The sequence below is a fragment of the Ursus arctos genome, unplaced genomic scaffold (genome assembly GCF_023065955.2).
Source record: "Ursus arctos isolate Adak ecotype North America unplaced genomic scaffold, UrsArc2.0 scaffold_16, whole genome shotgun sequence".
Classification (NCBI taxonomy): domain Eukaryota; kingdom Metazoa; phylum Chordata; class Mammalia; order Carnivora; family Ursidae; genus Ursus; species Ursus arctos.
In genome coordinates, this window is record NW_026622830.1 from 12,170,603 (window position 1) to 12,194,771 (window position 24,169).

The 24,169-nt window shown below is 45.5% G+C and overlaps 1 protein-coding gene across 1 annotated transcript in view; it reads right to left on the bottom strand.

Moving 5' to 3' along the window:
* The window catches only part of ARFGEF2 (ADP ribosylation factor guanine nucleotide exchange factor 2), a 93,007-nt gene extending 86,098 nt beyond the window's left edge, over positions 1-6,909 (bottom strand). The window contains exon 1 of the mRNA XM_026503689.4: positions 6,638-6,909. Coding sequence (XP_026359474.1) covers positions 6,638-6,758 — 121 coding nt within the window. The 5' untranslated portion in view covers positions 6,759-6,909. The remainder of the gene's footprint in view (positions 1-6,637) is intronic.
* Between the last annotated feature and the right edge of the window lie 17,260 nt (positions 6,910-24,169).

Here is a 24,169-nt window from a genome sequence, read left to right on the forward strand (position 1 = left end):
GAGCAAGTGGGGAATACATTCACTTTGTCCGGCTTCTGTCCTTACCACTCAGGTCCAGACACCAACATCTCTCACCTGGAAGATGGTAACTGTCTCCTCATTGTCCTTAGGCCATCCTTCTGGTCTTTCTCTAAAATGTTCTGAACACAATGGCCCAAATGATCTTTCCAAAATACAAACCTAACCACCCTGTTGCCTTCTCCCCTGTTTAGAACTTTTCAGTGCTGTCTGGCTGCTTTCGGTCTGAAAATCAAACTCCTCACCATGACAACCTTGGGGTCCTGGCCTACCCCTCCCACCTTATTCTCAAACACTCTCCCCTCTCATTTACTATGCTCCAACCACACAGTGGCCTCTTTCCGTTTCTCTCGTTGTTTGTTGTTGTATTTTAAATCACTTTTTTCTATTTTGCGATAACTGTCAATTCACATTTTAGTTTCCTTAACAATTATACTTCTTCCTGCCACAGGGCCTTTGTACACACTGTTCCCACCTGCTGCCAAAATGCCTCTCACCCCAACCTATTTCTTATTTATCATTTGGATCTCAAGACTTCCTCAGGGAAATTTTCCCTCACCCCTTTGTTCACTCCCCTGCAGGACCAGGTTTCTCTCCTTCACAGGACTTTTTAGGTTGTTACTATGATCCAGAGGATGTGATCATTTGAATAATGCACTTCTTCCCCATTAACTGAAAACTCCATGAGAACAGGGTCCTTGTCTGTTTCCCTTACATCATGACACCAAAAGTGACACCCAAATAAATACCTTCTCAATGAATGTCACCCTTGTTTAGCCAACAAACAAAAGGACCATATAAATAACAAATATGCACTGACCGCTCCCTGGGACCAAGGAAAAATTTAAGAATTTAACAGCACAAGAAGGCCGTTCTCCCCACAAATCTATAAAACTTAACAAAATACCTAATAAAAAAGCTAAAAGACTTATTTACAACCAAGACAGTAAACTGAAAGAAGCTTCTTATAGGAGGACTCCAGGAATGAGTCAAGGTTTTCTAAGATAACCTTGCTGGAAAGACAGTCAAGTATTTTCCTGGGAGGCCCCCGAAGCCTGGTGAAATTGGTGAGAACTAAATACAGTTCTGAGCTATTTATATAGGAGACTCCATGTACTTGCTGATTAAGTATACGTTTTCACAAGTCTGCTCTTTTCCATAAAGAATAGTCTTACTGTTTTCCCCAGCACTGCTTACAGAGTCTCCCCTGAGACTTACAAGTACAGGACAGAGCTCTAAATTCATCCAACCGCTTGCTTCACCAGCGTCAAAATGCCAGAGACTAGCAAAAACATCCATAAACCAACATAGACGGGAGGCAGAGAACAGCAAGCATTCAGTTCCTTCTCCTTTAAATATGGTAATGCCAGTGCCTCTGAATTTTAGCAGGTCAGCTGTACTGGTTCACTTACCCCTCGCTATAATCCTGGGACATAGGTACCGCCACCTTTATCATTTCAGGAAACTGAGGCTCAAAAGAAGCTAAAGTGTCAGCCCGGGATCACAGAACTAATCGAGAAACAAAGTTTCCAACTCAGCTCTCAGTGGATTTTCTGCCAAACCAATAAATAAATACTTTTCAGTAATCAAAATCCAACGTTTATAGGCTGCTTCTAGGCAGATGACCCCCTCCTAAAGAATTGTTATAAAGCTTTTCAACAAAAAGTAATCCGTCAAGGTCCTGAGTCCTGGTTATTTCTCAAAATTTTACTCTGCAGCACATGTAAACAAAATGTCTAATCAAAACACCAGAATTTGCTAAAATTAAAGGCTTTATTCTGTATTTCAACGGAAAGCTTTACTTTATTTGCTATGACAATTTAGGGATTTTTAAATATTTTTCAAATTTTGCGCTTAGGTTCTTCCTAATAGTGGGAAGAGTTATTTTGAACACGTTAGAAAACACAACAACATCACACGGAGGACAGAGTGATGTACTGTTTATCATATGGATGTGTAAATGTTAAACTGTTTTGCACATTAATATACAACTAAGATTTATGAATGCACTCTCTTAATTGGCTCCTTCCCCATGACACTTAAACTAGTTCAAGTTTTTTCCACTTTAAAAGGAGGAGGAAAAAAACCTCCCAGGATCCACATCTCCCGCCTCCCCTTCACACCACGGCCAAACTCTGGGAAACAGTTGTCTGTGCTCACTATTTCCTCACCTCCCACGCATGCTTCAACCATTCCATGTTGGTGTGCACCTTCACTGTCATACCCCAAGAGCTCAAGCTAACATCACCAGTGACCCCCATGCCTCTAAATCCCATATATTAAACAGAGTGGCAAATCTAAAACTGGATTTTATGATTTCTATGTCAGGACAGAGCTCTCCCCCACCTGGCTGTGCAGATGTGGGCAAGATGCTCTCTGAGCCTTGGTCGCCCTTTGCCTGTGGTTCCCAAAGACAGACACCAATTCCACATCACAACTCCAGAATTAATCAAAGGCAGTTTACTGCTGAAGAGATATGTCATAAATCAGAACACTTCATAACTCAAATGAAGCTTATGAGACATAAGCTCTTTACTCTCATTTCTTTCTTCCCATTAGTCCCTAAGTTAAAGTAAACCAAAGATATATGCAGCAAAAAGCTCCAGAAAAAAAGCTGTCATCTTTTTGACTAGAGGTTTTCAAATACACCCCAAAATTCAACTACAGAAAATACGGTCTCGCTACTTACCAAATGCTTTACTTAATGAAACTTCAAAACTTTGCTGCAGTGCAATTATTGTTTAAAGACTCCATCAAGTATTTTATATTCACTAACATTCATATGGAGAAGCAGTACAGCATGATAGTAATGGTTAAGATCTGAAGATCTGGCTCTGAAGCCAGATTGCCAGTGTTCCCTCCTGGATCCATGGCTTACTGGTTGAGTTATGCTGGCCAACTTCTCTGGGCCTCAATGAGGATAATAATAGTAAGAACTAAACTGCATGTAAAGCACATGGCATTGTGCCTGGAACATAGAAAAGCTCAGTACATGGTAGATAGCAATAGTTATTACATAACATGTGATTTTTAAAAGTGACTCAGTTGGTTGATAAATGGTGCATTGATAAGTGTAGTTTCATCATGGTAATTAATACATGTTCCATTCTGGTGAGGGATGCCGATAATGGGACAGGCTATGCATGTGTAGGGGCAGGCGGTACATGGAAATCTCTGTACCTTCTGTGCAACTTTGCTGTGAACCTAAAACTGCTCTAAAAAAAAATTATTTTTTAAAAAAAATCACTCTATTTCATATGAAAGCCATAAATGTTTACCATTTTTATATTTTCTCGATAATGACTAAGAATGACACTTACTAATTATAGAGCACTCAGCCCTTGCTTAGCACTCTGTGCAGATTAAGTTATTAAGACAGTGCATCTCTTATCATATATACACGAAAAGAGCACCCTTAGAACAATTCAGTTATTAACATTTTCCAGATTTCCAGACAAATCTTTCCATACTCAATTTAAAAACCTTCAGATTATCTTGTCAAGTCTCCAAACTCCGTAGAGTTTAAGAGCAGTACTATCATTTAAAGAGGGATCATGAGAGAAAACGGCCCTGAAGACAGTTATGAAAGGGAGGTTTAAGAATGTACGTATGTGCCCCAATGGAAGCCCGAAAAGATTCAAGATTATTAATATACATCAAAGCTTCGTTAACAAGGTAAAGAGTGACAATATCCTTGGGGTGATGACTCCTCTTACAGGGTATTTTGTTATCTCCAGATACAGGTTGGAAGGACACAATCCCCTAACTGGGCAGTCCATATCCGTGCATTTGGCACTTAGTGCAGATAAACCACTGATATTACTTCAAACCTGTCCATCCCAATCATCACTGCTTTTACAAGGGACAAGCCCTGTCTTTCTTGAGCTTAGCAAGTTAACACTCCAATAAACATAGCCTCCTGGTCACGTAATTACATTCTTATTTATTGCATCTACAAACCAAATAGAGCAATAAGTCACTCCTGAATGAGGAACCAACGCAGGTTAAGGACATCAAGCTAGAGCGCTCAGTGTCTGTGGTTTGTCGCAGCTTAAACTAATAATACAAAACGACAGCAAGCCTTTGTAGAGCACCTACTACATGCCAAGTTCTTCAGAAATGTCAACTAACTTCACCTTTATAATAACTCAATGAGGAAGGTATTAATACCTGTCCAAGATCACAAAGATAAGAAACGGAAGGCAAGCGATTTGAAACCAGGCAGTCTTGAGTCCAGAGAACACACTCCTAACCTCTCTACTGCGCAGTCCCTGTATCCCTGATCCCTTCCCCCAATACAACTGACGACGGAATACCATCACAGCTGTTTCCTGCAAGTGCTCTCTATCATCTAAGCATTTCAACTTTGAGTGGTCATTTACGGTTCCTCTTATCAAAATTCAGGATAATCTACACATGGTAATCTCTAAAATGCCAGCCACATTGCAACACTTCTTATACACAAGCTCATACATAGGCTTGTTTCAGCTATTCCGGGCACAAGAGATGCAGAATGAACTATCCCACCGTGTACTTTGCTATAGGTTTTCTATTGCTTATAAATAAAAGCAGTCATTTCTATTTAACAGCAACGACACAATCACTCTCTTAAAAAAGATGGCCAGTTTAACTAACACTGTGCATAGGTTCCCTTATAATAGTTCCTATTACCCAATTTGCTGACAATGATGAGCCACCATGTCCTTTGGCTACTCATTTAACAGATGGCCAAATTACTTCTTATATTAGCTATTTCTTACAACTCACTACTACACCATTGAATGTGCATTCCACAATTTGGGTTGGACAAATCTGAACTTCTGAACAAAGATATGATGCAAAAATATCTAATACGCTCTCAATGCTTTGACCCTTTATGACCCATAAGACAATTTTATGAGTAGGTTTCAACAATGAGATACACAATTTGGTGAAAATTTTACGTCAAGTCTTCTGAAGGAGGAATGAATACTTTTCTGCCAGATTACTATTTTTAAATTTCTGCAACAATACTCTTAAAGTAATACTGAGAGGACGGAATCCAGGCAGATTTCAAAATGGAGTTCTAAGTATTGGGCTTTTGCCTAACAAACTGCTTTGTAGTGCTTATCCTGCATTCCTGATAAAACAATATCCAACAGTTAGCCTTGGTTTTCTGAATAGAAAAGCTTTACAAATCTAAATCTCAGTAAATTCCTCCAACTGATCCTGGATTTCACAGGACTAACATCTGTTTCCAGATTACCTAAGCAACAACAATCTCTCCATCAATTGTTCTTGACCCTTGAGGGAATGAGGGAATATCAGACCCTTCTGAGAATTGGATGAAAGCCATGGACCTTCTTCCCCAGAAGTGCAGAGTTCACAAGGTCGTTCCTAGGCCCCAAGAAAAGAACGCCATCTTCTACCTTATAACAAATGTAACGAGAAAAGTGATGGCAACTTCAAACTCTCCGACAGAAAAATCAAATTTTCCATTTAGTCAATTTATTAGGAAAAAACAGGTCGTTTTAGATTCCAAACCAACATCGGGGTGGTGAATCAGCTTGAAGCTAGCCCTGGGCAAATGTATTGATCCTAACTGCCCAGAATTCTCCTCTCCTGAAACTCCACATGGTGGATACTTCTTGCCTTTCAGTACTCAGCTCAAATGTCACCTCCTCAGAAAGGATTACTTTCTTGACAACCTATCAAAAGCAGTCCTCAGGCCCTCTTTATCACATCTTGCTGTTTAACTTTCACAAAGTATTTATCAGTATTCAAAAATGTCTCATTTTCTTTCTTTCTTTCTCTTTTTTTTTTTTTTTGCTTTTCCTTTTAGACTGTAAGCACCACAAGGGCAAATACCTTGCCTGTCTTGTTCCCCATCACAGCGCCTAGTAGACAGTGGGCATTTGATAAATATTTCAATGATTAAAACTAAAAGACAGCATGTTGATGTTAATTAACTACCAAGGTTTTAAGTAGCTATGAGGTAGGGTTCTCTCCCTCTCTCCATAATCTATAGGTCCATTCAATCAGCACCTACTATGTGCCAGGCACTACTGCGGATGCAGGAGATCCAGAAGTGAATAAAACAGACGAGTCTCTCTGCCCTCACAGACCCTCTATTTCAGTGAACTGCCCGCAATAAGCAGATCTCTCGCCCCTACCAAGGAAGTGTAGCATACGACAAAGTCATGGGAGAGCCCCAAATGAAAACATTTTCCAATCCGGGACTTCCAAAGCAAGCCTCAGGGGTTTCCCTAAACCAGTTGAGCAGCTCTTCCCACCTGCTCTGCTCACACGGGGGAACCCTAACTAGAAGAACGCAAGTAAAGAAAAAACTTGGGGCAAGGGCTACTCCCTCTGAGGGTGGTGAGAGGAGGAACCAGGAAACAGGACGGCAAGGAGTCGTGGCAAGAGCCCTGGGCTGGAAGGCTGGAGAGGTAGCACCAGGTTGTCACTAACTTGCTAGGTGACCTTGGGCCAGTCCCGAGGCATCAGTTTCCCCGGGGTATCATGAGGGGGCCGGGAAGGTGGGATTCGAGGTCGGGGGAGATGGAGGCCAGGAGGCCGGGCGGGGTAACGGCCGGCGTGGGGAGGCCGGCGCGGGGCCGGGCCGGAGCGGCTCACCCACCGAGCGCCACCTGGCAGGCCCTGCGCAGCTGGGAGTGCTGGGGCCGCTTCACCTCCTTGTCGGCTAGGATCTTCTCCAGGGCCCGGGACACGAACATGCTCTTGGTCTGGCTCTCCTGCATGGCCCCGGCCCGGCGGGGGCTGGCAGCCCCGCGGGCGGGCGGCGCGAGCAGGCGGGCGAGAGAGGCTGCGGGCCCGGCGTCCCGGCCACCACCGGCCGCGTCTGTCCGCGCCGCCCCGTCAGGAAGCGACGCCGCGGCCCCACGGCGCCGCCATGTTGGAGCGCGTCACGTGACCACGTGACTGGCGGGGCCGCTACGGCCGCCGCGCGTCCGTCGACCCCGTGACCTCCGGCGGGGCGGGACCTGTGGTTGGGGGCGGGGCCCGGTGGGCACTGAGGGGCGGGGCGAAAGAGGAAGGAAGGGAAAAAGGTGGGGGAGGCGAGGGGAGGTGGATGAAGGCAGGAGGGGACCGGCAGGACTGGAGAAAGGGGAGAAGGAAGACGGGTGGAGAAGGGGGTGATTGAAGGTGAAGGGGTGAGGGGAGAGGGGAGGTAGGAAGAGGAGAGTTCAGGAGAAGAGAAGAGGGGAAAGGAGGTGAGAAGGAGAGAAGATACAGGGAGGAGGGGGAATTGGGAGAAGGGAAGAAGAATGAACTGGAAGAGGAAGTGGTGTGGGAGCGAGGTGTAAGAGAACGGCTGGAAAACAAGGAGGGAGAAGGAGAGGGGAAAGGAAAGAAGGGGTGGAGGGAAAGGGGAGGTGAAGGGAAGGCCGAGAGAGAAGGGGTATTCATGGACGCTCTCCAAACACAGGATCACGCCGCGCGTGTTGGCGAGGTGCGCACCTTCCGCCCCACTTTCCCATCGCTGCGGTGGAGCCCACGCCCGGCTGTCCAGTTCAGTGAACTGTGTGTCTCGTGCCGCCTCCGTGCACCTCCTTTTGGAGTGTGTCCGTCCACGTTCATAAATCTGTGGTTCTCCTCGGTGCTGTGCGCGGGGCAGGGGTGTTTGGGGTGTCTGACAGGAAGAAACGGAGATCACCAGTGTCACACAGCGTACAAGTGAGCGTAAGAAGGCAAAAGTCTGGCCACGGGGCCCCTTGCCTTCTATCGCACCGCCAGTGATGTCACAACACCATTAGTGATGCCCCTTGGAGCCCTTCCAGGGAGCCTGAATCCTTCTCCCACCCCCCAGGGAGCCGTGATGCTGGGCAGGGCTGCTGCAAGGATAGTGTCTTTCTTGGAAACCCCAGAAGCTTCCCGGGCAGGCATGTTCAAATACTCTGGTCTCAGCTCAAACATCTCAGGAGGCCCTCCCTGACCTCCTGTTGTACAAGAGCCCCCCTCCCCCCCCCCACGTTTCTCACAACGCTTTTTGGCCTTTTGCACTTGTTGACTTACATGTTGTCAGACTAGGGTGTAGGCCACAAAGGGGCAGCGGTCTCCCCAGCACCTGGTCCAGAGCCAGGTAGAATGTTTCAGGGCCATAAATTCCATTGCTGTAATGCTACTTTGCAGCTCTTCTCATCAGGAAGTGAAGTTTGCTTCTCCACCCCCTTGGACTCGTTTTGTGACTTGCCTTGACTAATGGAATGTGGTGAAAGTGAGCCTGTGCGTCCTGAGGCCTCAGATGCTCAGAAGCATACTGAAAAGGGAGCACATGAGAGAGAGGCCCAGTCGTCTCAGAGCTCCCAGTGGAGCCCAGCCCCCAGCCAACTCACCAGCTGATTACAGCAGCTTGAATACCCCTCGTGGGGCAGCAGAACTGCCCAGCCAACCCGCAGAATAGCAGAAAGCAACACGTTATTGCTAGGTTAACCCACTCTATTTGGGGGTTGTTTGTTACCCAGCCATGCATCCCTGAGACACCTCTCAATCCTTATGTGTTGAATGAATGAGTAAATGAGTGGACGTGTGAAACTCTCAAAAAATGCCGTACAATCCACAGAATAGTGTGTTTTGTGCCATCACTTCCCTGCTGAAAAACCCACACTCTCAATTGCCCTTGGAATTGACTCTAAGTATCTCACCATGCCTGACTTCTCTGCCCTCATCTCTCTCCCACTGCTCTGGAGTCCTTTTTGTTCCCATTTAGGGCTTGGCTTATGCGCCTCCCATCAGTGCTTCTCAATGAAGCCAGTACCAACCCTAGGGACATTTTGAAATTTTATTGTCATGAGAGGAGAGTGGGACTGCTTGACAACATCCCACAGAGAGCTGGACAATTCTAGGTAGTCTCATGTAGCTGGAGTAGACATTCTTGGAGGTGAAAAACCTATTAATTGTCATCTGAACCTAGAACGTACATCTGCTTGACACGTAAACACAAAACATTTTTCATAGTCTTAATATAAATCTAATTTTCCGGGAACGCGACTACTACTGTAATTCAAGAGAAAACTGCATTTTGTCTGGAACTTTACCAAATGTTGTTCTCTGTTTCAAAACTACATTACTACCCGACACAGGGCTCGATCCCAGGACCCTGGGATCATGACCTGAACTGAAGGCAAACACTTAACCGACTGAGCCACTCAGGTGTCCCCAGGATTTAATAATTTCATCAGCAAGTAATTTGTGGGTGACTTCTGTATTTCTGTGATAGGCACAATAATGGTCCCCAAAGATAGCCACATCTCAATCTCCTGAACTTGTGAAACTTATGGAGCAAAGTGGACTTTGTTTCTGGTTTTTTTTTTTTTTTAAGATTTTATTTATTTATTTGAGAGAGAGAGCACGAGCAGGGGAGAGGTAGAGGGAGAAGCAGATTCCCTGCTGAGCAAGGAGCCTGACATGGGGCACCATCCGAAGGATCCTGGGATCATGACCTGAGCCAAAGGAAGACACCCAATTGACTGAGTCACCAAGGTGCCCCTGTTTTGTTTTCGTTTTTTAATAATCTCTATGCCCAGCATGGGGCTTGACCTCACAACCCCGAGATCAAGAGTCACATGCTCTACCGACTGAGCCAGCCAGGTCCCCCACAAAAGGGACTTTGAAGGTGTGATTAAGTTAAGGGTTTTAGATGGGAAAATGATCCTGAGTTACCTGGCTGGCTTAATACAATCATAAGGGTCCTTATAAGAGGGACACAGAAGGGCCAAAGTCAGAAGAAGTTGAGATGTTGGAAGCAGAGGTGGCAGTGAAGTGGGGCCACAAGCCAAGGAACACAGGCAGCCTCTAGAAGCTGGAAAAGGTGGAGAAATGGGATCTCTCTTGGTGCCGTCAAAAGGAACACCACCCTGCTGGGGTGCCTGGGTAGCTCAGTCGATTAAAGCGGCTAAGCGTCTGCCTTCAGCTCAGGTCATGATTCCAGAGTCCTGGGATCAAGCCCTGCATCCCCTGCTCAGCAGGGAGCCTGCTTCCCCCTTTCCCACTCCCCCTGCTTGTACACACACACTCTCTCTCTTTCTGTCAAATAAATACATAAAATCTTAAAAAAAAAAAAAAAAAGGAACACCACCCTGTTGATCCATTGTACACCCTGGCCTCCCAAACTGAGAGAATAAATTGGTGTTGTGTTAAGCCGCTAAATTTGTGGTCATTTGTCACAGAAGTTAAATTTGAATTTCAGATAAACAATGAGTACTTTTTTTGACTTTAAGTATGTCCCATGGAATAACTGGGAGATTGTTATATTTTTTTTAAAAAATCACTGTTTACCTGAAATTAAAATAGAACTGGAGGGAAAAAAATATATATGTAACTGGAGAGGTACCTGGCTGGCTCATTTGGAAGAGCATGCAACTCTTGATCTTGGGGTCATGAGTTCAAGCCCCACGATGGATGTAGAGATGACATAAAAAAAATAAAATAAATTGGGGTGCCTGGATGGCTCAGTTGGCTAAGCGTCTGCTTTCGGCTCAGGTCACGATCTCAGGGTCCTGGGATCGAGTCTCACGTCAGGCTCCCTGCTCAACGGGGAGTCTGCTTCTCCCTCTCCCTCTGTGCCCTCTCTTTCTCTCTCTCTCTCACTCTCTTTCTCAAATAAATAAAATCTTAAAAAAAAATAAAATAAATAAAGTAAAATAAAACTGGATATATTGTGTTTTATCTAACAGTCCCCTCCCAGTCTCACTTTGCCAGCGGCCATATTGGACCCACGAGGCAGTCTGAAATAGAAGTTTTTCTCAGCAGAGCAACAAGAGAGAAGGCACCTGGGTCCCTGACATTCTGGAGAGCCATGCCTGCTCTGGGGTGCTGACCTATTGGCTTTTACACGAGATAGGCACAAGCACCTTTGATTTTTGGTTCCCTGTCTCTAGCCGCAGAACCCAGTCCTAACCAATAAAACTGGCAACCAGCAGCGTCTCTTCTGACTCCTGCTTTCCTCTGAGTAATGTCTCAACTTGGTAGCATGAACCAGTCACCTAAGGCCCTTGTGGCTATGCCTACAGCTGGCCTTTCCAGCTGCCAGTCTGGTTCCTTCCCGCTATACACAGACTCTTTATACGCCTTCCCGTCCCGGATGGCCTGTCCCTGCCCCCACAGAGCTTCTGTGTGTCACTGTTCTCTTTGAAATGTTTATTTTCTGTGTTTACTTTAAGGCAATACTCAAACGCAGCCTGCCCGATTCCTGCAGCAAGGCTGGGGAGGGTGCTTGAGGCAGAAGCCCTGTTTGGTGGGGGCCTTAAATTTAGGGAAAGTCTCAAAGGTAGACTTGTAAGATTCTCTCCAAAGGCAGTTATGTATGTAGCAATTGTATTCTGTTTGTGTACATGTGTCTAGTTGCACTAAAAAAAATGTTAACTTGTTCGGTGTAAATATTTAAGACACCACGGCTGTGGGGTTTTGCTGTTTATTTGTTTGCCTCTGGATCATGGTTTGGACTCCCTGAGAAGAGGACCCTGAGACAAGGATTCGAGTGTGTTTAGGAGGTGATCCCAGGACACAGCAGCAGGGGCGTGGGGAGGGAGACAATACAGGTGTGATTTCCAGTCACCACCAAGGGTGATCTGGGGCTCCATCCCCCTGGAGAATCTGGGAGCCAGTATAGATGGGCCTTGGATCTCAGAGAAGAGATCAGAAAGCTGGGGCATTCGTTCCTCTAGTTCCCATCCATTATTGCCTAAGGGCTGCTTCTCGGGCTTGGATTCTGACACTGTGTCCTGCACCCAGGCTGACCAAGCCCCACGGCCCATGGCAAGCAGCCTCGTCCAGCTAGGACAGGGGAGTGCCCAAGGCAGATGGCTGTTTGGGTACTTTTTTGTTTTTAAATATGCCAGACCCTTGGCCTGAGTGCTCTCCTGGGTCACAGAGGTGTGCTCGGCCGAGCACAGGGCAGACCGGAAGTGTCAGTGGGTTGATACCCTGGGGAGAGCCACCTAATGACGAACAGAGAGGTCTGCGGCATGTTCTATCGTTTCCCAGAGGTCCTCAGTGCTCGTTGGCCAGATAGCACACCCCATCGAGGCTTCCTTTCCCTCCGTGTCTCACTTCCCCACTTGCCTGCTGGTTCCTCCCAAATATACCATGGGCACCCAAATCCTCACTTCAGAAGGTGCTTCTGGGGAACTCAACTGTGGGATACAGAATGATAGCTGCCCAAGGGTACCCACGTCCTAATCCCCAGGACCTGTGAAAACGTGACCTTATGTGGCAGTGGGATGAAATTAAGGATCTTGACATGGGAAGATTATTCTGGATTATCTGGGTAGGCTAACATTAATCACAAGAGTCCTTATAGGGGCGCTTGGGTGGCTCAGTTGGTTAAGTGTCTGACTCTTTGTTTCTTCGGCTCAGGTCATGATCTTGGGTCGTGAGATTGAGCCCAGCAACCACCTCTGTGCTCAGCAGGGAGTCTGCTTGAGATTCTCTCTCGCTCTTTCCCTCTGCCCCTCCCCTTGTACTCTCTCTTTCCATAAAATAAAATAAAATAAAATAAAATAAAATAAAATAAAATAGAATAAAATAAAATATAAAACCCTTATAAATGAAAGAGGCAGAGGCAGAGAAGGGAGAGGGGACAGAAGCAGAGGTCAAAGGAATGTTATTGCTGGCTTTGAAGATGGAAGGCAGGCTGCCTCTAGAATTTAGAATAGGCAGGAAAACATTCTCCCCTAGAACTTCTAGAAGGGAACACTGTCTTGCAGCACCTTGAATTTAACTCAGGGAGACGTATTTCAGACTTCTGACTTCCAGAACTGTCGGGTAATAAATTTGTGGTATCTTACACCATTAAGTTTGTGGCAATTTGTTACAATTTACCCCAAAACTTCGTAGCTTAAGACAACAATTTATTATTTCTCACAATTCTGTGCTTGCCCAGGATCAGCTGGGAGGTTCTTCTGTTGTGTGTGCTGTTGGCTAGATCTGCAGTGAGCAGGGCTCACACATGGCCGGGACATCCAGAATGGTTTGCTCACACATCTGGCACCTTGGGGAGGACAGCTGAGGTGCTGGGACAGCTGGGGCAACTGGCCTCTCTCCTTGTAGACTCAGGGTCTGTCCCTATGTGACCTCACCACATGGTCCCTGTCGGCAGGGTAGCCAGACTTCTCGTGCAGTGGCTCAGGGCTCCCCAAAGTGCAAAACCCGAAGCTACCAGACCTTCTTAAGGCTGAGTCTTGGAAAGGCACAGCATCCTTTCCACCTCATTCTATGGGTTAAATCAAGGCAGGAGATCAGACCCAAATGGATGTTCAAGGAGCTACACGGGCCGTGTGAATACTGAGAAGCTGGCTGATGGCAGGCATTTGTGACAACAGCTGCCACACTGCTCTTTCCCCAATTACCCGAGGGTCTCCTGGGACTGATCATAGTGAAGAAATCCCACCCACTGGGTCTCAAAAGAAGTATGGTGCACTGGTGAGGAGTGCGGACTCCAGACATACATGGTCTGGGTTCGAATCCTGCCTTTGCCTGCTTGCTGGCTGGGTCACCCTGGGCCAGTTACTCACCCCCTCCCAGCTCAGTTCCTTCATCAATGCCTTCTTCGTGCAGTGCTTGGCTCCTGGAGTTTCTTGTGAGGAGAAAATGAGTTAATGTGTATCCAGCCCCTAACACACGACATGGCTGGCACATAGCAGGTGTTCTGTGTTTGTTCTTATACAGAGGGCCAGTTTTTTACTTTATCTGTGTATAGCTGTTGGGCAGAGCCCTGTCTAGAGTTCGGGAGGGGATACAAAGAGGAAAAAGCAGGGTCTCTAGAATCGTATGCTCTATTGTTATTGGGGGGTGGAAACTAAGACACAGTCAAGGGTGAAACGACACAAGAAATGACGTATCACATAGGCAAATAGCTACAGAAAGAGAATCAGTGGTTTTCAGGCACTACGGGGGAGGAGGGATGGGAGTGACTGCTCACAGGAGTTTCTTTTGCAGGTGATGAACATGTTCTAAAATTAGATTGTGGTAATGGTTGCACAACTCTGAGTATACCAGAAAGCCCTGAATCGTACACCTTTAAAGGGATACATTGTATGATATGTGAAGTCCATCTCAACAAAGCTGTTTAAGATGAAGAAAATACAGTGGACAAATCCACAATGCAGAAATCTGAGAGCTAAGAGCGGCTAACTCATCCGCTTCTTCCTATTGGCCAGGACTGTTCTATGCGCTTGACTTCAGTGAACTCACCCAATCCTCACAACTACCCCAGGAGATAGGTATAAATATTACCCCCTTTTACAGAAGAGATAACTGAGGCTCTTTGAGGCTTCTTCTTTTTTTTTTTTTTTAAGATTTTATTTATTTATTCGACAGAGATAGAGACGGCCAGCGGCCAGCGAGAGAGGGAACACAAGCAGGGGGAGTGGGAGAGGAAGAAGCAGGCTCATAGCAGAGGAGCCTGATGTGGGGCTCGATCCCATAACGCCGGGATCACGCCCTGAGCCAAAGGCAGACGCTTAACCGCTGTGCCACCCAGGCGCCCCTCTTTGAGGCTTCTTGTCCAAGGTCACACCGTTTAGGAGAGCCACAGAGGAGGGCAGGAGCTGGATACGGGTGGTGCTTTGGCCTGACTTGGGTAGAGAGGAGAGGGGCAGACATTTCCTTGTTCCATCACCTTACGGTTCTTGCGTTCTGTTCGAGGCCCTGGGGACACTGCAGTGAACAAAAGCTCAAGTCCTCACCTTTATTGAGCTTAATTTCTAGTATGGGGAGACATGATAAACACGTAAACTAATGTGGGGGCTGGTTAAAGCCTTATTTGTATACTTTAAATTTTTACCAGGAATTCGTTGTGGCGGTAGTGTTTAAATATGTCCACAAGTTCTTTGACAGTCCGCCTTGAAACTCAGCGGGCTTTTGAGACTGTATCAACTCATGAACTATGGCTGATGTGGCACCATGTGGCTTCTGAGGCTCGGTCATGAAAAGGTGATCTAGGGGCGCCTGGGTGGCTCAGCTGGTCATGTGTCTACCTTTGGCTCAGGTCAGGATCTCAGGGTCCTGGGATCGAATCCTGCATCAGGCTCCCTGCTCAGTGAGGAGTCTGCTTGTCTCCCTCTCCCTCTGCTGCTGCTCCCACTGCTTGTGCTCTCTGGCTCGCATGTGCGCTCTCTCTCAAATAAATAAATAAATAAATAAAATATTTAAAAACAAATAAATAGGGCGCCTGGGTGGCTCAGTTGGTTAAGCATCTGCCTTCGGCTCAGGTCATGATCCCAGGGTCCTGGGATCCAGCCCCATATCGGACTCCCTGCTTAGGGGGAGTCTGCTTCTCTCTCTCCCTCTGCCTCTCCCCCCAGCTTGTGCTCTCTCTCTCTCTCTGAAATAAGTAAATAAAATCTTAAAAAAACATAAAGATGATTTAGTTTCCACCCTGTTCATGGGAACACTTGTGCCTGAACCCTGAAGTCACCGTGTAACCAGGCACACCTGCCTGAGCCGGTCACCCTGTGAGGAAGCCCAGAATCGCCCACGCAGAGCCCCCACGCAAAGAGCGGGATTCCGGGCCACCCCCTACAAAGAAAGAGAAGGATGTTATAAACCCCAACTCCAAGACTGCACCTTCCAGTGGGTATTCCTCATAAGCAACGCCAGCCTCTCTGAAACTGCTTGGTATATCCACTCGTCTTTCCATAGAAGGGGAAGGACGACCCTCCACCCCACGTGCATCCTCAACCTCGATGCAATTTGTGTCTCAGCCACTGGAGGGCGACAATGTTCAAGGAGTTCAGATGGACTCCCCACCTGGTCCTGTTTTACTCCTCTCTGAAAAAGAGGTGGGGAAAAGTTTTGGCCTCCTCATTTTGCCTTAGACTCATTCTCATGAGCTGCCTTGGCACCAGGAGGAAGTCTGATAGCTATGTCACGTGTGAGTCTGGCACTGGCTTATGGGATCCCTCACCACAGTGTTCCATGAGCCCACCTCTCAAAGCACAGGGACTTTCCCGTCTGTATTTTCATTGCCAGCCTTAGGGGAAAATCTGATACACTGATACTTCTACCCTATGACCTCCCCCCCAATCTATGACCTTCTCTATTGTCGCCTTTCCTCATTTCTGTGCTTCCAGCAGTGGGGGCTTACGCCTTCCTCTGTGGGACAGGAAAGCAAAGAGGACAGTTGTTTCTTATCTTGAGTTCACCTACAGCTGCTCCCCACAACTCCTTCCCTGAAGTTCTCCAAAGGGATATAGGAGCTTGGTGGGGAGGTGGGTTCTCAGAGCCTCACAGACCCTAGCCCTGTGGTCTCTGCTGCCCCAGGTACATCCTTTTGTTCCTTCATGATGGTGCTCGGACCCCATAAGTCTCCTGACCTTCTGAGGGCCGCTGCTTCCCTCCCGAGCAGCTCAGGGGGCAGGCGCTAAAGGGTTAATTTCCAAGATGGCGTCTGCCAGAGGGGATGGTTCTCAGGGCCTCCGGGGGCGCAGGAGGAGAGGGGACCAAACCCACCCACTCTTCTTGTTAATGCCCCAACTGGAAGAGATTATTTGACAATAGAACTTCTGTTCCTAAAGGTACTGAGACTCTAGGAATTGCAAACTCTCTCTGGTCTGGTAAAAATGATCCCCCAGGCTTGGGCGTGTGGAATTTACCTTGGCTTGCTCAGGTCTCTGGCCCTCACCTGGTCTTCCCAATTTCTGTTTCTGAGTTCTCTTGTTGTTTGTGCCTCAATTAAAGCCATTATCCTGTTTCCACACACACACACACACCCCACCAAAAGATTTTATTTATTTATTTGAGAGAGAGAGAGAAAACAGGAGCAGAGGGGAGGGGCAGAGGGAGAGGGAGAAGCAGGCTCCCCACCTAGCAGGGAGGGGAGGGGCAGAGGGAGAGGGAGAAGCAAGCTCCCCACCTAGCAGGGAGCCCCAACGTGGGGCTCGATCCCAAGACCCTGGGATCATGACAAGGACTGAAGGCAGACACTTAACTGACTGAGCCACCCAGGTGCCCGCATTACACTGGTTTTTGTTCTTCTCGGAGCCTGAAGGTCCTCAGAGTCAGAACCTCTTTTTGCACATCTCAGAATTCCCCAGAGTTGGGGTAACCAACATCCCCCTGCTTCACACACACACACACACACACACAAACACACACACAGCCTGGCTAGACTGTGAGGAGGTGTGTTGTATTATTATTATTATTTAAACCCGTTCATGGTACTTTGTGGAAAATAACAGTGTTGTGAAATTTGCATAAATTTAAACAACTGCTGTTTATTCTGATATTTTCATCTCTTTGCCTTGTTGGGGGTAGTGGTGGTGGTGGCAATTCACACGTTCTTTCTTTGTGAAGTAATGATGAAAATATTTCTTTGATCTGTAAGTAAATCATCTTATGTAGGTTGCCCAATCATTTGTTTTGTTTTGGGGAATTTTTACCGGCCTTGAGAAGTCCAAAAGCCTGGGAACTATTGTCCGACCACAGCTGGCAGAGTCTCCAGAGCAGAGAACATCCAATTCCCATGTGACACGGCAACGCCACTCTGCAGTGTATATGCAAGAGGTCTGAAAACAAGGTCCACGGAATATTGTACGGGAACGCTCAGGGCAGCACTATTCACAACAGCCAAGCAGTGAAACGACCCAAGTGTCCATCGATGGACGAAGGATAAACAAGATGTGGTGTCTCCATACAACGGAGTATGATTTGGCCATAAAAAGAAACGAAGTATTGTGTTGACGCACACTGCCATGGGGATGAACTTGGAAAATGTCACACTCAGTAAAAGACGCCGCATGTGAAAGGACGAAGGTTGTATGATTCAACTTCTATGAAATACCTAGAAGGTGCAATAAGTTAGAAGTTCCCACGGGTTTGGGGGAGAGGGCAATGGGCAGTGATTGTTCAATGGGTACAGAGTTTCTGTTCGGAGTGACGAAAAATTTGGACACAGTGTTAATGGTGGTACAAGTTTGTGAATGTAATTGATGTCACTCAACTGTGCCCTTAAAAATGACAAATATTAGGGGCGCCCGGGTGGCTCAGTTGGTTAAGCCACTGACTTCCGCTCCGGTCATGATCCCGGTTCCTGGGATTGAGCCCTGCATGGGGCTCCCTGCTCAGCGGGAAGTCTGCTTCTCCCTCTGCCTCTGCACCAACCTCCCCCACCTGGGCTTGCTTGCTCTCAAATACATAAATAAGATATTTTTTTAAAATGACAAATTTTATATTACATGTATTTTACCACAATAAAAAAAATGAAAAAGATGCATCAACAATCAAAATGTCTACCAGCTAGTGAGTGGTTAAAAAAATGTGGTCTGGGGCGCCTGGGTGGCACAGCGGTTAGGCGTCTGCCTTTGGCTCAGGGCGTGATCCCGGCGTTATGGGATCGAGCCCCACATCAGGCTCTTCCTCTATGAGCCTGCTTCTTCCTCTCGCACTCCCCCTGCTTGTGTTCCCTCTCTCGCTGGCTGTCTCTATCTCTGCTCGAATAAATAAATAAAATCTTAAAAAAAAAAAATGTGGTCTACACATACACATAGAACAGTATCAGCAGTGAAAAGGAACAAAATACTGATCATTGACAGCTTGAAGACTACAATTTCGTTTATATGAGTGTCCAGAAAAGGCGGATGTGTAGACAGAGAAAGGAGATTAGAGTTGCCTGGGGCTGGGGTGGGGGATGGGGAGTGACTGCAAATGGGCTTGAGGGATCTTCTCTTTGTTCTAGAATTGTGGTAATGGCTGCACAACTCTATTCGTTTCACAAACATCAACGAGTTGTAGAGTTAACACGAGGGGATTTCATGGTATGTAAACTACATTTCAATAAAGCTGTTTTTAAAAAAGAAGGAAATGACCAGTGTCAGTGAGGAGATGGAGAAATTGGAACCCTCGTGCCTTGTTGGTGGGAATGTAAAATGGTGCAGCTGTTAGGAATCCAGTATGGTGGTTCCTCAAAAAAATTAAACATAGAACGACCATATGATCCAGCAGTTCCACCTTTGGGTATCTACCCACAAGAACCGAAAGCAGGGACTTGAACGGACATTTGTGCACCCATGTTCATAGCAACATTATTATTATTTTAAAATATTTTATTTATTTATTCGAGAGAGAGAGAGCGAGCACGTGATCAGGGGGAGGGGCAGAGGGAGAGGGAGAAGCAGACTCCCTGCTGAGCAGGGAACCCCACACGGGGCTCGATCTCAGGACCCTGAGATCATGACCCGAGCCAAAGGCAGAGGCTTAACAGACTGAGCCACCCAGGTGCCCCTATAGCAGCATTATTCACAATGGCCAAAAGGTGAAAGCAACCCAAGTGTCCTTGACAGATGAATGGATAAACAGTGTAGTATATACGTACAGTAGAATGTTATTCAGGCTTCAAAAGGAAGGGAATTCGGACGCAGGCTGCAGCCTGGATGAACCTTGAAAGAGGTGATGTTGAGTGAAACAACTCAGATAGAAGAGGACACGTACTGTCCGATTGCACTTCTAGGAAGTCTGTACGGTAGTCAGACCTATAGAGACAGAAAGTGGATTCCTGGGTGCGACGGGCTGGGAGGGGGTCAGTGTTTCCTGGGGGACGGTTTTCAGTCTGCAAAGATGAATACGTTCTACAGCTGAATGGTGGTGACGGGGGCACAACAGAGCGAATGCACTTACTGCCACAGAGCTGGACTCCAAAAAACGGCTAAAATGGTAGATTTTATGTTCGGTGCATTTTACCACAATTAAAAATAGAAAAGTAGGGAGTAAGCAACTGTGTCACATGCTGCTGAGTGGTCCAAGTTATGGACAGAGACATCACAAGGATAGGAAACTACAGACTAATAGCCTTATAATATAGATGCAAATATTCTCAACAAAATACTAACAAACTGAATCTAGGAACATATGAAAAGGATTACACACCAGAAATGTATCCCAGGAATGCGAAGTTGACGTAACATTCAAAAATCAATTAATACGATGAACCATATCAACAGACTGACAGATAAAAACCACATGATCATCCTACAGGTACAGAAAGAGCATTTGACAATATCCAACAGCCTTTTATGATAAAAACAAAACAAAACACTAAATGAACTATGAGCAGAAGGGACTTCCTCAACCCAATAAAGAACATCTGCCGAAATCCCATAGCTAAAATTCTCCTTAATGATGAAAGAATGGATGCTTTCTACCTGAGATCAGGAATGAGACAAGACTGCTCCCACCACGTCTAGTAAAGACCGTACTGGACAGTCTAACTGAGTCAGTCAGGTAAGAAAAAGAAATAAGAGGCGTCCAGATTGGAAAGGAAGAAGCAAGACCATTCTACTTGCAAATGACACCACCTTGTGTGTTATGAATGGTAAGGCATTCATTTAAAAAACAGTGAGAACTAATAAAGCAATTCAGCAAATTCACAGGATATGATTGATGTAAAAATTAATTAAATCTCTATAAAATACCAAGAAAAACTTTGCAAATGAAATTAAGTAAAAATTCCACTTACGTTAGCATCAAAGAGAATAAAGCATTTAGGAATAAATTCGGAGAGGAATTACAAAACTTGTACTCTGAAAGCTATAAAACCTTGTTGAAAGAAATCAGGGGAGACCTAAGCAAGTGGAGAGATATCCCATTTTCGTGGACTGGAAGACTTAATATCGCTGTGGTGGCAGTATTCTCTAAATTGATCTACAGATTCAAAGCAATTCCTATAAAAATCTCAGCTGGCTGCTTTTCAGTTAGCCAACTGATCCTAAAATTTGGGTGGAAATGCAAGGGATCCAGGATAACCAGAACGACCTTGAAAAAGCACAAAGTTGGAGGGCTCACAATTCCTGAGTTCAAAACTTACTACAAGGCTATGGAAATCAAGACAGTGTGGTATTGGCTTGAGGATAGGCATGTAGGTCAATGGAATAGATTGAAAGAGTAGAAATAAATCCTTACATTTATCAGTTAGTTGCTTTTTGGCAAGGATGCCAAGATAATTCAGTGGGGAAATATAATCTTTTCTTTTCTTTTTTTAATTTTTATTTATTTATCTTAGAGAGAGAGAGAAAATATAATATTTTCAATAAGAGGTGCTGGGACCACTGGATATCCACATGCAAAAGAATGGATTTGAACCACTTCCTCATGCCATATGCAAATAATAACTCAAAATAGACCACAGATCTAAAGGTCAGGGCTGAAAGTATAAAATTCTTAGAAGAAAACATTGAAGCAAATCTTTGTGACCTCAGATTGAGCGAAGTCTTCTTAGATATGACACCAAGAAAGGACGAATGACTGAAGAAACAAATAGGTAATTGTACTTCATCAAAATTAAAAACTTTTGTGCCTCAGGGGACACCACCAAGAGACTGAAAAGATAAGCTACAGAATGATAGAAAATGTTTGCAAATCATATAGTGATAAGGGACTTGTATCCAGAATGTATTAAAAACACCTACAATCCAACAATAAAAAGGCAATAAACCAACCTACGAATGGACAAAAGATTTGAACAGACATTTCTCCAAAGAAGACATTCAAATGGCAAATAATCACGTTAAAGGATGACCAACATCATTAACCATCAGGGAAATGCAAATCCAAGGTACAAGATACCACTTCCACCCCCTGGTTTGGCTAAAATAAAGAAGACGGCCCCTGGCTGGCTCAGTTGGAGAGCATGACACTCTTGATGTCGGGGTTGTAAGTTAGAGCCCCACACTGGGCGTAGAGATTACTCAAGAATAAAATCTTGAAAAAAAGAAAAGGAAAGAAAAATGACAGACCATCCTAAGTGTTGGTGAAGCTACGGCGAGTTTGGAGCCCTTATACGTTGCTGGTGGGAATGTAAAATGGTGCAGCCACTTTGAGAAACCTTCAGCAATTCCTCAAAATGTTAAACATGGGGGTGCCTGGGTGGCTCAGTCCATTAAGTGTCTGACTCTTGATCTCAGCTCAGGTCTTAATCTCAGGGTCGTGAGTTGAAGCCCTGTGTTAAGCTCCACACCTTTTTTATTATTATTATTAAATAATACACACAGGGTTAGGGGTGCCTAGGTGGCTCAGTTGGTTAAGTGTCCAGCTCTTGATTTTGGCTTGGGTCATGGTCTCAGAGTTGTGAGATCAAGCCCCAGGTCAGGGCCCGGGTTCCAAGCTGGGCATGGAACCTACTTAAGATTCTCTTTCTCCCTCTGCCCCTCTCCCAACCTCGCTCTTTGGGAAAAAAAAAAAAAAGGGTAGGGGCACCTGGGTGGTGCAATTGTTTAAGCGCCTGACTCTTGGTTTTGGCTCAGGTCATGATCTCAGGGTCATGAGACAGAGCCCCATGTCAGGCTCTGCACTCAGAGTTCCGTCTGCTTGAAATTCTCTCTTCCGGGGCGCCTGGGTGGCACAGCGGTTAAGCGTCTGCCTTCGGCTCAGGGCGTGATCCTGGCATTGTGGGATCGAGCCCCACATCAGGCTCCTCTGCTATGAGCCTGCTTCTTCCTCTCCCACTCCCCCTGCTTGTGTTCCCTCTCTCGCTGGCTGTCTCTATCTCTGTCGAATAAATAAATAAAATCTTTAAAAAAAAAAAAAAAAAGAAATTCTCTCTCCCTCTCCTTCTGCACCCCCTACTCGTGCTCACTCTCTCTCTCTAAAATGAAATAAATAAATCTTTTTTTAAAAAAAAGTAAAAACAAAACAAAACACAGGGTTACCATTTAACCCAGCCATTCCACCCCTAGGTATACACCCAAGAGAAGTGAAAACATATATTCATACAAAAAACTTATATGTGAAGGTTCATATAAGCCTTATCACAATAGCCAAAAATTGGAAGCAAGCAAAATGTCCATCAATTGATGATTGGATAAAAAAATGTGGTCTGTCCATAAAATGGAATATTCTTTGGCTGTAAAAAGGTATGAAGTGCTGATGCATGTTACAACAGGAATGTACCTTGAATACATTAGGCCAGGTAAAGAAGCTAGTCTCACACACAGCATATTGTATAATTCCTCTTATGAAATTTACAGAAGATAAGTGCATAGAGTCAGAAAGTAGGTGAGTGGTTGCTTAGGGATGGGGGTGGGGGAAGGGAAGAGGAATGAGGTGTGACTGCTAATAGGTATGATGTTTCTTTTTTTTTTAAATTTTATTTAAATTCCGTTAATTAACATACAGTGTATTATTAGTTTCAGAGGTAGAGTTCAGTGATCCGTCAGTTGCATATAATACCCAGTGCTCATTCCATCAAGTGCTCTCCTTAATGCCCATCACCCAGTGACCCCATCCCCATCCCCACCCCCCCTCCAGCAACCCTCAGTTTGTTTCCCATGATTTAGAGTCTCTTATGGTTTGTCTCCCTCTCTGATTTTGAGGTATGACGTTTCTTTTGCGGGTGATGAAAGTACTCTAACATACATGGCGGTGATTGTTGTATGACTCTGTGAGAAACCGGTGAATTGTACAATTTAAGAGGGTCAGCTGCATGGGTGTGAATTATATCTCAGTAGAGCCATTAAAAAATCAGTTAACAAATATGGAAAGTAGATAAAAAGGCCAAAATCTATGAAGAAGTAGTGATGATAGAAACTGCCTGTCAGTTAAACTTTAAAGCAAGTTTATTAAAGGAACATTTTAAAAACCAATTGTAGGAAAGGATTTATTGCAGAGTTTAAATGCTCTTTTTAGTATGGAAAAATTTTAAACATACAGCGGAAGTAAAGGGAAACATATGAAAACTTCCACGTCTCTATCACCTAGTCCAGCAATGATCAACTCATAGACCATCTGGTTTTAGCTATACTCCCACCCACCCCTTCGCCCCCAAAGTTTGAAACAAATCCCAGAATCAAGTTACTCCATTAGTCAGGAATATGGTTAAGGATATTGTCCACCACGTCCCGTGTGAATATGGTTAAGGATATTGTCCACCACGTCCCGTGTCTTCCTCATGAAAACCTGTGGGTAGACTTTCTCTTTAATCCGCATACAGGAGAAGATGCGCACTTAGTCACGGATTTCTTTCTGCTATTGTCATTAGGACGCTCAGAGACAATTCCTAGCCAGACACCTGAAAGGTCTTTCTGGCAGGCAGTTTTGTGGACCAGCTGAACCCCCCACTTTATTTCATTTTCTCACCTGTGGGGGAAACTACCAGTGGCCTATCTGTTATCTATTCTCCCTTCTTTCCTAGTAAGAAAGAGCCCTGATTATATTTGGGGTG